Source organism: Eriocheir sinensis, chromosome 55 (genome assembly GCF_024679095.1).
Source record: "Eriocheir sinensis breed Jianghai 21 chromosome 55, ASM2467909v1, whole genome shotgun sequence".
Taxonomy (NCBI): Eukaryota; Metazoa; Arthropoda; class Malacostraca; order Decapoda; family Varunidae; genus Eriocheir; species Eriocheir sinensis.
Window position 1 is genome coordinate 7,143,916 of NC_066563.1, and position 14,775 is coordinate 7,158,690.

Sequence of the window (14,775 nt, forward strand, 5' to 3'; positions counted from 1 at the left end):
GGCGTGGCCTTCCAGGTGAGTGAAGGGTGCGGGCGTGCTCCTTAAGTTGGTTGTTTTCCTAATGAACCAAAATGCCTTCCTCCCTCCACTCACTCACTCATTCACTCACTCACTATGCCACTCACCTACTCGTGGTTCTTCCCGGCCACTCTTTCAGCCACGTGTATACAGTTAACTCCCTACATCAACTACACCACCGTTGCCAATTTATCGTACACACCGTATTGCATTTTCGTAGTTTCTGACTGATATCTATAGCAAAACAAGCAAACAAACATCAATAAATAACAGTTTTAACGCTAACTTTAATATTCTTTCGTTATTTGTGTAGGTACGAGAGTTTGAGGCTAAAAAATGATAAATACAATGTGGTGAATACGATAATCTGGCAACGCTGAACTGCACCCTTACACTGCACACTGTCTTCAGACACTCCCACAACGCCACACTGTACTACACTGTCCACATGATCTTCCTCGACACTGCACCGTACACTGCCACCCTCAACCTCCACAACACTGCCCTCACATCTTCAGCAATAATCTGATCCCGCCCTCCGTCAGTTTAAGCCTCAGCACAGCATATCTGCCCTCCCCCTCCCTCCCTCAGGTCATGGTATCGTCCGTGGGGCCGCTGGGGTACTGTCGCCTGGCGGGGGTGCGTCAAGTCACTGTCCCAGCGGAGGAGCGGCGCCCTGGCTACGTCGAGTACCCAGCAGGATCCCTACTCACCACCCCGGCAACGATGTGGACCTCGGCACACCCATCATCCACAGGGACTTCCGGGCACCCACTGGACACCAAAAAGGAAGGCGTTTCCTCCACCCAGCCGCCCACCGAGGACATCCAACCCACCACAGTGTCCCCGCGGAAAGTGGAGGGCCCCGCCACGTCTCCAGACACTGATGAAGGCAAGACAAGCAGTAGTGATGAAGGAAGTACATTACAGCCAACAGACGAGATAACTACCATTAACACCACCATCTACACCACCACCAACACTACCACCACCTCCACCACTCCAAGTTCAACCTCAAGTTTTGGGAGCCGTTACAAGGGCAAACCCACATCATCCCCACGTCAGCCCATCACTTCCACCACCATAACCTCCACTTCCACCTCCACCTCCACTACCGACAGCAGCGTCACCACCGCCGAGGCAAACAGACCCGAGGAACTTCTCACAACAACGCAAAGTCTGAGCGTTGACGATCCCACGGAGGCTGGGGCGGCGGGGGCAAACTTTATGTCACAAGAACCCCAAACTACAACAACAGGAATCCCGGGAACGCCGAGAGGGCAAAACAAATCTTCGGGTGTGGACGAGGCTGTGACGCCGAGGGTGGAGATTGGCGTGGGGGGCGGCGGTGGTGGTGGCGAGGTCAGCGTAAGGAAAGACAGGAAGAACAAGAACAAGAAGCCGACGCAAGCACACACCACCGTCAGGGAAAACGTAAGTGTAGCACCTCGCAGGAACACCACAACCCCCGCAGCCACGAAGGGAAGAAGGAAGAAGAAAGGAAAATACAGAAGGAGGAAGAAGAAGAACAGGAGGAAACGACCGAGAGAGAGAGACGGAGGGAAAGTTATTGGTAGGAGTCACGGTCGAGGGGCACCGAGGCCAGAGCCGCCCCTCCACCACCTCCTCCGCTCCCGCCTGGCTGGCCGCGAAGAGCCCCTGGCCAGCCCCCTCCTGCAACGTTCCCCCCAGCAGGAAAAACTCGTCAGCACAGGTGAGGTCGTCATTACAGGGACAAACGAGCAAAAACGACGAGTTAAGTGGCGTGGGTCATATTTTTAGTTCTGCTTTGAGTTCGTTTCTGAGAGAAGCAAGCGGAAAGGTCGAGTTGGTTTGCTGGAGTCCTATTTTGGTTTTAGTTTTAGTTCATCATTACAGGGACAAATGAGCAAAAAAGACGAGTTAAGTGGCTTGGGTCATATTTTTAGTTCTGCTTTGAGTTCGTTTCTGAGACAAGGAAGCGAAAAGGACGAGTTAGTTTGCTGGAGTCCTATTTTAGTGTTGCTTTTAGTTCATCATTAAAGGGACAAATGAGCAAAATAGACAACTTATGTGGCTATTTTTAAGAGTGGTATTAAGAGTGCTATTTTTTTTTCCTTTTTTCATATTTCTTTCATTTAATTTCACCATAATCTTAAGCAAAATGAATGACATACGAGCAAAAGAAACAAATTATTTAAAACTGAGTCTAACAAAATCACAAACAAATAAAAAAAAGAAAAAATGTCCGAAGTGTAGTGGCTTGGGTTCTATTATATATTTGTTTGTTTTGTTGTTGTTGTCTTTTTTTTCCTTTTTTTCATATTTGTCATTTGTAATTCATAACCTTTACAAAACAAAATAAGCAAAATTGTCTGTGAGGTTGTTTCGCGTCACATTTTCCACTTTTTTTTCCTTTTTTTCACATTTCCATCATTCAATTTCATCATCGCCTTGACAAACAAAGTGACAATCAAGGAAAAATGTCTGTGAAGTTAAGCGTTTCGCGTCATATTATTTTTCTTTTTTCGATTTTTTTTTTTCACATTTGTCATTTTTCCTCTTTTTTTTCCTTTTTTTCACATTCCTATCAGTCAACTTCATCATCATCTTGACAAACAAATGACAAACAAGCTAAAAATATCTGTCAATTTAAATGGCTCTCTAGTCCTATCATCACATTTTTTTTCTTTTTTTTCATATTTCTATCACCGCTCTTCATCACAATCTTAACAAGCAAAGATCTGAGTGCTGTTTTTTTTAATGGATGCTTTTTTATCTTTATTATGAAGGCGGTGTGCTTCTGTCTCATTATCTGTATATTATATTTTATAAGACAGCGATATGATAAGACACCTGTCGTTTAAGAGAGTCGTTCCCATGGCCAAGGCCTCTCTCTCTCTCTCTCTCTCTCTCTCTCTCTCTCTCTCTGCACATGTATTACTTTCTTTCCTACTTTCGTTCCTTTTTTTCTTCTATTTTTCTTCATTTTCTCTTCCTTTATCTTACTTTGTCTTCATGTTTTTTTCTTCTTTTTACTCTTTTCCAATATATACTCTCTCTCTCTCTCTCTCTCTCTCTCTCTCTCTCTCTCTCTCTCTCTCTCTCTCTGCCATTTTTCATTCCCTCATTCCTTCAATTCCTCGCGACAATTTCCCTCCTGCATACAAAACTCCTCGCCTTTATCCTTCTCCTCTTCCGCTTCTCATTCCCCTTCCGTCTTTCCGTCACGAGGACATTCCCCTTCTTCCTCTTCCCCTCCAAATCCTTGCTTTCCCTGTGTTCCCCTTTCTTTATCCATCTTTCCCTCTATTTATTCGTTAATCTCCTTCCCTTTCCTGTTCGGTCCTTACCTTTTTGTTGTTTTGTTCTTCTATTTTCATCATTTTTTCAAGAGCTGGTTATCTATGTATGAAACCGGACGCCATTTTATGCATGAAATTAAATATGTAAAAACCTGCGTGCCGATTCATATTTGGGAAAGCCATTTAAAAGTTTAACTGAGACCTTCATAAGCTGGGAGTGTGTGTGTGTGTGTGTGTGTGTGTGTGTGTGTGTGTGTGTGTGTGCAACGGTGCCAGATTATCGTACTCAGCCTCCTATGTTTGCCTATTTCCGACCCAAAAACACCCTCCTCGACCACAATAACTGCCTTCATATATACGTAACGTTAAAATGGTTAATTATTGCTGTTTCTTGGCAATAGTTAAGGATCAGAAACCGGTAAATACGATGCACTGAGTACGATAATCTGGCAACGTTGTGAGTGTGTGTGTGTGTTTGTGTGTGTGTGTGTGTGTGTGTTTGTGTGCGCTACGTCAACACAGTTCAAACACACGGACGCTGGAAGGGATAAATAAACGCAGCACGCACGTCCAGTAGTCACGAAACAAATTATTTAAAGTCGAGAAAAAAAATCACAGCCAAATAAGACAAGGAAGAAAATGAAAAAGAAAAGGAGAAGAATCATGACCAAGGATAAGTGGAATGAGACCAGAAGGAAAAAGAAAAATAAAGAAAAAAAGACTAAAAGATAAAAAAAGAAACGTGACCAAGGAGAGGGAGAACAAGAACATAAGAAAGAAGAAAAATAAAGAAAAAACAGACTAAAACAAAATAAACGAAAAAAAGAAGAAAAGAAGAAGAAACGTGACCAAGGACAAGGAGAACAAGACCAAAAAGAAGAAGAAAAGATAAAGAAAAACAGACTAAAAGAAAATAAACGTAAAAAGAAGAAAAAACTAAGAAGCATGACCGATGATCCAGTGGAACAAGACCAGAAAGTAAAAGAAAATAACGAGAAAAAACAGTAAAGGAATATAACCGGAAAAAAGAAAGGGGACGAGGGAAGTGTAAGGGAATGGAATGTGTGTGTGTGTGTGTGTGTGTGTGTGTGTGTGTGTGTGTGTGTGTGTGAGAGAGAGAGAGAGAGAGAGAGAGAGAGAGAGAGAGAGAGAGAGAGAGAGAGAGAGAGAGAGAGAGAGAGAGAGAGAGAGAGAGAGAGAGAGAGAGAGACGGCTAAGAAATTTACACAAACGGAAAACGAAAAAAAAAATCAGCAAAAAAAACAGTAAAAGAAAAACACGGTAATAAAAGACAAACGACTGAGATAAAAAAAAAAAATCACGAAAAAACAAAGGAAGAAACAACGACGATAAAAAAAAAACAGGCAAAAGAAAAAAAAGAAAAAAGGTAAAAGTGAATCAATGAAAGAAAGACACGCAAGAGAAATGGACGAAGAAAAAGAGAAGAAAAAAAACAAAGAAAAACGACAAATAAGAAAACAAAACAAAAAAAACAAGACCAAGAAAAGAAAACGAAAAAACAAACAAAAAACAAAAGTAAAACAAAATCAAATCAAAGTAACATCACGTGCATGACCTCCCCTCCACCCCCCCCCTCTACCCCCTCTGCCCCCTCCCCTCTACCCCCTCTGCCCCCCCTCCGTTTGTCGCCTCGGTAGCCCTGTGGTGTGTGTGGCGCGGTCTCGTGGGGTCGCGTCGCAAAGGCCATCATACCACAGTTCGAAACCCTTGAATGAACCACCCTATTCCTATTGATCCAGTGGCGTGTGTGTGTGTGTGTGTGTGTGTGTGTGTGTGTGTGTGTGTGTATACGACCTTGGTACGACGATACAATGTGACAAATGCCAAGAATGCGTGAGAAAGAGAGAGAGAGAGAGAGAGAGAGAGAGAGAGAGAGAGAGAGAGAGAGAGAGAGAGAGAGAGAGAGAGAGAGAGAGAGAGAGAGAGAGAGAGAGAGAGAGAGAGAGAGAGAGAGAGAGAGAGAGAGAGAGAGAGAGAGAGAGAGAGAGAGAGAGACGTAAGGTATGTTGGAAATTAAATGTAAAAAGAACGAGGAATATGAATGAGGAAGAGATGAGGCAGCGCAGTGAGGAATGCCACAAAAAACGGAGCTGACTTGTTGGGTGACTGCACGAAATGAGGAAGGAGAGGGGGGGGGGGGGGAGGAGAGGGGAGATAGAAGAGGAAGAGGAGGGGGAAGGGGTGCAGGGAGACGAAAAAGATGTCCGGGATTGAGGGGAGAGGGAAACTGCCAAAGGGGAGAGAGAGAAAAGAAAGGGGAGAAAAAAGAAAGGGGTGTGACTGACTGATGGAAAGGGGAGAGAGGGGAGATAGATAGATAGAAGGAAAGAGAGAGAGAGAGAGAGAGAGAGAGAGAGAGAGAGAGAGAGAGAGAGAGAGAGAGAGAGAGAGAGAGAGAGAGAGAGAGAGAGAGAGAGAGAGAGAGAGAGAGAGAGAGAGAGAGAGAGAGAGAGAGAGAGAGAGAGAGAGAGAGAGAGAGAGAGAGAGAGAGAGAGAGAGAGAGCAAACACTGGAGTGAAGGGGAAGAAAAGGGGAAGAGGGAAGTGTAAGTAAATGGAGAGAGAGAGAGAGAGAGAGAGAGAGAGAGAGAGAGAGAGAGAGAGAGAGAGAGAGAGAGAGAGAGAGAGAGAGAGAGAGAGAGAGAGAGAGAGAGAGAGGAAGGGGAAGGGAAGAGGGGAAAGAGGGGAGGAGCTAAGCCTGAGGGGACATTGCAGAGGTGAGGGGAGAGGGAAGGGGAAGAGGAAGGGGAGACTCGCACAATCTGGGGTGATGAAAGGAGGGGAAGCTTTGAATACCTCCGCGTGGACCTCATTCTGACCCTTCCCTCACGAACCCTCCAAAAATAAAAGGAAGGAAGGGAAGGGTGCCAGAAATGTTAGCCTCCCATCACGCGAATTATAAGTTCTTTTCTTTCTTTTTTTTACAGGAACGGAAGAACTTTAAAGAACAAAAGAACATAAGCCTGTCTTGATACTGTCTTTCTTTCCCTCTAATCCAATATTTTAAGCCACTGAAGAAAAACAAAGAGAAAACAGATAAGGAAAAAAAGAACAAAAGAACAAAAGCCTGTCTTCATGCTGTTTTTCTTTCCTTCTAATCCAATATTTTAAGCCACTGAAGAAAAACTAAGAGAAAACAGATAAGGAAAAAAAGAACAAAAGAACAAAAGCCTGTCTTCATGCTGTTTTTCTTTCCTTCTAATCCAACACTTTAAGCCACTGAAGAAAAACTAAGAGAAAACAGATAAGAAAAACAAAACAAAAGAACAAAAGCCTGTCTTGATGCTTTCTTTCCCTCTAATCCAATATTTTAAGCCACTGAAGAAAAAACAAAGAAAAAACATATAAGAAAAAAACAAAACAAAAGAACATAAGCCTGTCTTGATGCTGTCTTTCTTTCCCTCTAATCCAACACTTTAAGCCATTGAAGAAAAAACAAAGAAAAAACATACAAGAAAAAAAATAGAAAAAAAGCCCGTCTTGATGCTGTCTTTCTTTCCCTCTAATCCAATACTTTACGCCATTGAAGAAAAAACAAAGAAAAAACATATAAGAAAAAAACAAAACAAAAGAACAAAAGCCGTCTTGATGCTGTCTTTCTTTCCCTCTAATCCAATACTTTACGCCATTGAAGAAAAAACAAAGAAAAAACATAAGAAAAAAACAAAACAAAAGCCTGTCTTGATGCTTTCTTTCTTTCCCTCTAATCCAATATTTTAAGACACTGAAGAAAAAACAAAGAAAAAACAGAAGCTAGTACTCCATAAAACATTAAATTTACTTCAAAACTTGTCTTGATTCTTTCTTTTTACCTGATGCAATATTTTAAGCCACTGAAAACGGGGAAGGAGACAAAACAATATAGAGAAAAAATATTAAAAAAACACTGAAGTAAAAAACAATAAAGAAAAAGAAAGTCCGCTAGACGTTCCTCAAGTTTAAAACAAGAAACCAGTAAAAGAAAACAGAAACCACTCCAAAAATAAAGATCTAATTTGCTCCTCAAACACGAAACTCCGCAAAAAGTTATAAAATTCACCTCAGAACCTGCTCTAATGCTTTCTGTCTTTCCAATCCAATACTTAAGCCAGTGAAGAACGACGAAGTAGACAAATTAACAAAGAGAAACCTATAAAGAGTACAGAAACCACTCCTGTCTTGACGGTTTCTGATTCATGGCGTTTTCTTCCCGCAGACTACCAGCCGCGCCAGCCCATTCTCTACTGCTCGGGCGTGGGCGGCGGCGTGGGTTCTGGCTCCTCCGCTGTATGGGCGCTAGTGGGCGTGCTGTACGGGGTAGCGGGCGTGGTGCAGGTGGCCGTGGGCGTGGCGTCCCTGGCCCTGCACCTCCCGCACGCCCATACCCACGCCAAGAGGTACATCTTCGCGGCCTGGCTGGGCAACGTGCAGGTGGCGATTGGTGAGTGGTAGGGGGAGGTGGAGGTGGTGGGGATGGGTGATGGTGGTGGTGATAATTGGATGAGGAAGAGGAGGAGGAGGAAGAAGAGTAATAGGACGAGGTATTATGTTATCGTTCTTACTCTTGCTGTTGTCATACTCTTTTCGTAGTAGTAGTAGTAGTAGTAGTTGTAGTAATAGTAGTAGTAGTAGTAGTAGTAGTAGTAGTAGTAGTAGTAGTAGTGACACCATTGTTGCTGCTGTAATTAATCGTTGTTACTACTATTACTACTCCTACTACTACTACTACTACTACTACTACTACTACCCCCATTACCACTGCCACAACAACAACAAAATAAAACAAGAGAAGCTAAGCAATAACATAAGGTGCAGCAATACAATTATGTCGGCAATAAAACTAGAACTTGAGATCAAAGAGAACTGGTGTGAGAGCTAAGGGAGAGAGGTATAGACGTCCAGATTAAAATAACATGCAGGAAATTATGGTCCTCGTTATGACAGCTCTATCAGTCACGTATCTCTCCTTAAAAGCATTAGTTATTTTTATTTTTATTATATAGTCTAATTCGTCAAGTGATAATCTACAAAGTGGATTTCGGACGGGTTGTTGCTTTTTTTATATACATCTGTTTGTCTGTTTCTGTCTGTTTGTCTTTGTTTGCTCGACTGTTTGTTTTATATATCTGTCTGTTTGTTAATATGCCTTCGTCTGTCTGTGTCCATCCGCTTTCCTGTCTCTCTGTTTGTATGTTAGTCTGTCTGTTATTATGTATGTACCTGTTTGCCTCTCTCTCTCTCTCTCTCTCTCTCTCTCTCTCTCTCTCTCTCTCTCTCCTCTTCCTTCTCTTTTATTCTTTATTTTCTCTCTTTCTACGCTCTCTCTCTCTCTCTCTCTCTCGATTTATGTGCTTCCTATTCTCCTGTGACAAACTCCTCCGGCATTCGTAAGTAAGCCCATTTCCCGAGGAGCATGCTTAAGTTTGCCTCCCTCTCCCAAAAGTTACATTCGCCTCTTCCTGCGCCCCCCCCCCCCCCCCACACACACACACACGCCTCAACATAATTTTTCAATGCACGTGTCCGCCTGATTCACTTGGCATTCTCTCTTTCCTAAACCTTATTATCTTTTTTTCCACTTCTTTTCCTTTCTGTTCTTCACTAAGCCTAAAAGTTTCTTCACTTGTTCTATTTCCGGTTGTTTCTGCTTGTCTCTATCTCTCTGTTTGTTTGTGTTTGTCTGTTCGTGTGTATGTTCATGTGTTTAATTGTTTGTGTGCGTATATGTCTGCCTTTGTCTGGTTGTCTGTTTTCCTGCTTTATTTTCTCTCTCTCTCTCTCTCTCTCTCTCTTTGCTACCCTATCCCTCCCCCTTCCCCCTCTTCCTTCCTCTTACTCCTCTTTCAACCTTCCATCTGGCCTCCTCCTCCTCCTCCTCCTCCTCCTCCTCCTCGCCAAGCATTCCGCTCAACCAACATTGTCTTCCCCACAGTTATGTCCCAGGGCGTGGCTCTCGTGCTCTTCCCTCTCGGTCTGGGTTCGCCGCTGGCCCGGGGGGAATGTGGGGGCTCCTCGTCCGTGTACTGGCCCGGCGCTTGCAGCTTCGGGTGGTCGTACATGCTCGGGGTCGTGGCTACTACCCTCTCTGCCTACTGCCCCTGCCTGGCTCGCCTCACCGTCTTCAGGAGGTACGACTACAAGGAGTGGGACAGCATCAACTTCTTCTGAGAGGCTGAGTTGCTTGGTGGATCATGAACTCGATGGATCACGACGGCGAGGAGGTGGACAACGCCAACCTCTGAGAGCTTAAGTGGACTAGTGGATCATAAATTCGGTGGATGTAAACCGATACAATTACGACTACAAGGAGTGGCAAAATAACATCAACTTCTTCTGAGGGTTTAAGTGACTTGCTGGATTAACCCGGTAGCAGCGACGGGCCAAATTTGTGGCTTTACCGTGTAGCAGCGACGGGCCAAATTTGTGGCTTTACCGTGTAGCAGCGACGGGCCAAATTTGTGGCTTTACCGTGTAGCAGCGAGGGGCCAAATTTGTGCCATGATATAAACCCCCTAAAAGTAGATGATACATAATCTGATCACAAATGCTTTGATATATATTATGAAATGGTTTGTGTGAGGGGTGATTTTTTCTCATTTTTCTCGCTTGGGGGGACCATTAAGAAACATGATCCCCGCTTGGTGGATGATAACCCGATGGAGTTACAAGGAGTGGACGGTTGTTGAGTTGCTTGCTGGTCACAACTCGATGGATGATAGATACAATACAGACGATAAGGAGTGGGACAACATCATCAACTTCTTCCGAGATGTTGAGTTGCTTGGTGGATGGATGGATGATAAACCGGATTGACTATAAATTCGATGGACTGCGGACATTAAGAGAAGCTACTGTAGAACGTGCGCCAAACCTTTTTTTTTTTTTTTTTTTTTTTTTTGAGATGTTGAGTTGGTTAGCGGATCATAAACTCGCTCAGTTGAAACTCGGATGATAAACAATCGAATGGAGGTGAAATTAGAAGGAGTGTCGAGGCATGTGATTTACTGTTTCCTGAAGTGGTATCTGAACTATGAACTGATTAAATAGATTGTGTAATGGACCCACAATAAACGTCATGGGTTCTAAGCTGGATACATTACAAACAACCTTTAAGGAGTACGACAACAAGGTGAAAAGCCATTTTATTTTGTGTTATAAATTTTGATAACTCGTTGAAATGTGAAATCAACGGGTAATAAATAAAAAAACAGCGAGGATTTCAACTGAACGCATAATAAACAACCTTGAAGTAGTACGACAAAGTGAAAAGCCATTTTATTTTGTGTTTTAAATTTTGATAACTCGTTGAAATGTGAAATCAACGGATAATAAAAATAAAACAGCGAGGAATTTAACTGAACGCATAATAAACAGCTTTTAAGTAGTACGACATCAAGGTGAAGAGGCATTTAATTCTGGGGTATAAAACTTGATAGCTCGTTGAACTGTAAACTCAACGGGTAATAAATATTAAACACCGGAGTGTAAACTGAACGCATTGTAAACAGTCTACAGGATGGGAAGCAAAAAGAATGAACCCATGATAAACAGTCTACAGAAAGGGCGGAAAAAACCTGAACCCATGATAAACAGTCTACAGAAAGGGCGGAAAAAAACAGAACCCATGATAAACAGTCTATAGGAAGCGCGGCAAAAAGGCTTACCTCATCTACATCTATCCAGGAAGGTGAGCATTTTGGTGGATTAGAACTCTTTCAAGAGGAGGGTATCTGGACACCTCTCCTCCCGAAATTGACCCCTCTTTCGGCCACCTCTTTGGATTCTTTTTAGGAGCAGCGAGTAGCGGACTTTTTATTATTATTGTTTCTTTTTTTGTGTGCCCTTGAGCTGTCTCCTTTGTTGTAAAAAAAAAAAAAAAAAAAAAACAGGTGACATTAAGGGGGTGGCCAGGACACGATACAGGACTATGAGGGACATAACAGTGACGCCGCATAAGATAAGATACGCAACGCCATTTTTTTTTATATTAATTACTGGTGCACCGCTTTCCATCGCCGTTTATCACTACCTAGGAATGTGTTACGTCATGTTGATAATACGTCACTCGCTCCGTTTCCGTCTTATCATCGAACCTGGGTCACGTGAGAACACCTTGTGCCCAGCGTTGCCAAATTATCGTACAAATCGTAATGCATATTCGTAGTTTCTCACCGATAACTGTTGTAAAAAGAAAGAAAACCATCAAATTTTAAGTTTCAATGATGACTTTAATAGACTATCGTTATTTATGAATGTACGACAGATTGGGGGGCCTAAAAATGATAAATGGAGTGTTCAGATTACGACAATTTGGCAACGTTGCTTGTGCCCTCAGTCGTGAGCGTAACATCCTGGAGACGCATTTCTAATCTCTCTATGGCTATGTGGTCCCTGAGTAAAAGCGCTCAGCTATGGCTCCTAAACTAACCTTGGGGTGCACTGGAAAATACTCTCATCGTGTTTCACCCTCAAATTACCTAACATGACTTTAACCTAGCCTAACCTAGCCTAACCAAACCTAACTTATCCTATTCTAGCCTAACCTAACCTAACGCAACTTTCCCCGTTCAAGAGTGGGCGCCACATATCAAACCAAACCTAACCTAACCTAACAACCTAACGCAATCTTCCTCGTTCAAGAGTCGGCGCCGCATACCAAACCTAACCAAACCAAACCTAACCTAACTTAACCTAACGCAATCTTCCTCGTTCAAGAGTCGGCGCCGCATACCAAACCTAACCTAACTTAACCTAACGCAATCTTCCTCGTTCAAGAGTCGGCGCCGCATACCAAACCTAACCTAACCTAACCTAACCTAACTCAACCTAACGCAATCTTCCCCGTTCAAGAGTGGGCGCCGCATACCAAACCTAACCTAACCTAACCTAACTCAACCTAACGCAATCTTCCCCGTTCAAGAGTGGGCGCCGCATACCAAACCTAACCTAACCTAACCTAACCTAACCTAACCTAACTCAACCTAACGCAATCTTCCCCGTTCAAGAGTGGGCGCCGCATACCAAACCTAACCTAACCTAACCTAACCTAACTCAACCTAACGCAATCTTCCCCGTTCAAGAGTGGGCGCCGCATACCAAACCTAACCTAACCTAACTTAACCTAACGCAATCTTCCTCGTTCAAGAGTCGGCGCCGCATACCAAACCTAACCTAACCTAACTTAACCTAACGCAATCTTCCCCATTCAAGAGTCGGCGCCGCATACCAAACCTAACCTAACCTAACATAACCTAACGAAGCCTGCCCCGTTCAAGAGTCGGCGCCACATACCAAACCTAACCTAACCTAACATAACCTAACGAAGCCTGCCCCGTTCAAGAGTCGGCGCCGCATACCAAACCTAAAATAACCTAACATAACCTAACGAAACCTGCACCGTTCAAGAGTAGGCGACATATACCAGTAGAGAGAACGGGAATACGCATCCGGGTAATCTAGCACAGTGTTTAAGGTGTGAGGAAGATAAGGGTTCGATTCCAAAGCTGACGGTGACGTGATGGTGTTGCTATGAAAAGTCCAACGAGGCGCCACACAATCATTACCGAATATGGAAACTCGTGGAGGAAAAAATGTGAGAAAAGATAAAAGAGATAAGAATGAACGAGTAGAGAATGACAACGAGGTACAGTTATGAAAGAGGAAGTGATGGATTGGTGGGTTATTGAATGCTAACTAAAGTGGTGACTCAAGTGAGCGGGTAAGAACCTTTATCCTTTGTGATGCCGACAACGTGATGAAACTAAGAAGGAAATCTTGGCGGAAATATAAAAGTGTCGGGTTGGTGAGCTTATGAGAGTTAAAATAATGACTCATCTGAACACTTATGAACATTTCTTTTGTGTTTAAGGTACGTGATGCATATAAGAAAAAAAATGTAAAATATCGAGCAAGAAATAAAATTGAATGAAAATAGGCAAATGCTTAATGAGAAGAACGCAGAGTAGTTAAGAAACAAAGCAAGAAAAAAGAAGAAAAGAATGAAAAAAGAAAATGAAAACAGGAATTAAATAAAGAAAATCAGCAGAAGAGTAATGTTATATAGAAGAAAAACGGCATAGAAAAGAAAGCAAGAAATGAAATAGAAGTACAATAAACAAAAAATAATGGAAAGAAAGAAGAGCAGCTAAGAAAAAAGGGCAAGAATAAATAAAAATCATGAAAAAGAAATAGAAAGCAGAAAATTAAAGAGAACGAACATAAAAGCAGATAAACGAAAAATTAGAAGAAAACTTTAAAACAGAAACACATACAGAGAGTGACAAAAAAGTGTTCAAAGTACCAATGTTTTGCTGGTTGTTATAATATTGCTTACGTCTTACGATGAACGATACGTGAGAAAAAGAGAAGAAAAAAAAAAAAGCCAAATATATACAAATACAGACTGGACAGGTGTTTGGGGGCTAACGAACCCTACAGGCAGCCAGGTAACACAATCCCAAATAAAAACAATCGCATCCCCTATTCCCTGCGTCAATTCCACACAAAGAAGAGGAACCAGGGTCGAACTATCCATCAAAGCGATCACAGTTACGTTGATGTAGTTTAACGTCCGTAGGTTAAGATAAATCGGTCTAATATATAAAAAACGATGTACCTTTTGAAATACACATCTATATACTGCGTCCTGCATCGTAAGGGAGAGAATACAGGGTCGAGCTGCGTGTTATACTGTTCATAGCGTTACTGGTGTAGTTTAACGTCCGTAAATTTTAAGGATATTCGGTAAAGCGTCTAAGAGCCATGTATACCTTTGAATTAAAACTATATATACATACTGTTGGTTATATGATGAAGATGTAATATATAGGCCTTCTAAATACATGTCATAAGAAATGTTTTGTTTTACTTCATTTTCTTCAGTTAAACTCAAAAATAAATGTTAAAAAAATAATATGATGCCGAAGATAAACTAATAGACCTTATAAATGTAAATGGAAACAAATAACGAAAATAAAAATAAAAATAAAAGCACATAAATAAAAATAAATCATAATATACAAAAAAACGTTAAAATGCCGAAACAAAAAATATTCAAATTATGTGAGAAAAATTCACCATCATCATTATCATCATATTCTACAAACCCACAAAGAAACAAAAGCCTCTCTCTCTCTCTCTCTCTCTCTCTCTCTCATCTATGTATTTATCCATCTATTACATACCAGTCTATTAATGTCGCGAAAACTTCAAAAAATAAAAGATAAATTCAATCATAGAAAAATATTTGGTTGAAAAAAAGTCCCACACGCGAACGAGGTCAAGGACAGGTAGCGCCGGCGAAAGGAATGCACCGGCGCGGCCCAGGTAAATAAAGGGGACGTTCCGGATCCAATTAAGACAAGAAATACAGGTAACTAACTGGGTCCAACCGGCGGAGGTCTCACGGGGCAGGGGGGGAGTGGAAGGGAAGGCAGGGTCGGAGGCTGGGCTTGGAAGAGACACGGGTGCAAGGG

The 14,775-nt window shown here is 42.3% G+C and overlaps 1 protein-coding gene and 1 long non-coding RNA gene across 18 annotated transcripts in view; one reads left to right on the top strand and one right to left on the bottom strand.

The window, feature by feature from the left end:
* LOC126983981 (mucin-5AC-like) overlaps positions 1–11,956 on the top strand; it is a 13,373-nt gene extending 1,417 nt beyond the window's left edge. For all 3 annotated transcript variants that reach the window (XM_050837262.1, XM_050837263.1, XM_050837264.1), the window contains 4 exons: positions 1–15; positions 610–1,732; positions 7,518–7,742; positions 9,234–11,956. The exon at positions 1–15 is cut by the window's left edge. In XM_050837262.1, the coding sequence (XP_050693219.1) occupies positions 1–15; positions 610–1,732; positions 7,518–7,742; positions 9,234–9,469 (1,599 nt within the window). In that variant the 3' untranslated portion in view covers positions 9,470–11,956. The remainder of the gene's footprint in view (positions 16–609; positions 1,733–7,517; positions 7,743–9,233) is intronic.
* LOC126983982 (uncharacterized) lies at positions 10,061–14,149 on the bottom strand. Of its 15 annotated transcripts, none has more exons than XR_007736315.1 (4): positions 12,693–14,149; positions 12,253–12,627; positions 12,033–12,172; positions 10,061–11,962 (listed from the first exon to the last, which is right to left on the bottom strand). It is a non-coding gene; the product is annotated as an uncharacterized LOC126983982 (long non-coding RNA). The 15 variants fall into 15 exon arrangements; XR_007736320.1 differs by having other exon boundaries at positions 12,248–12,627; XR_007736326.1 differs by having other exon boundaries at positions 12,033–12,097; positions 12,178–12,627.
* Between the last annotated feature and the right edge of the window lie 626 nt (positions 14,150–14,775).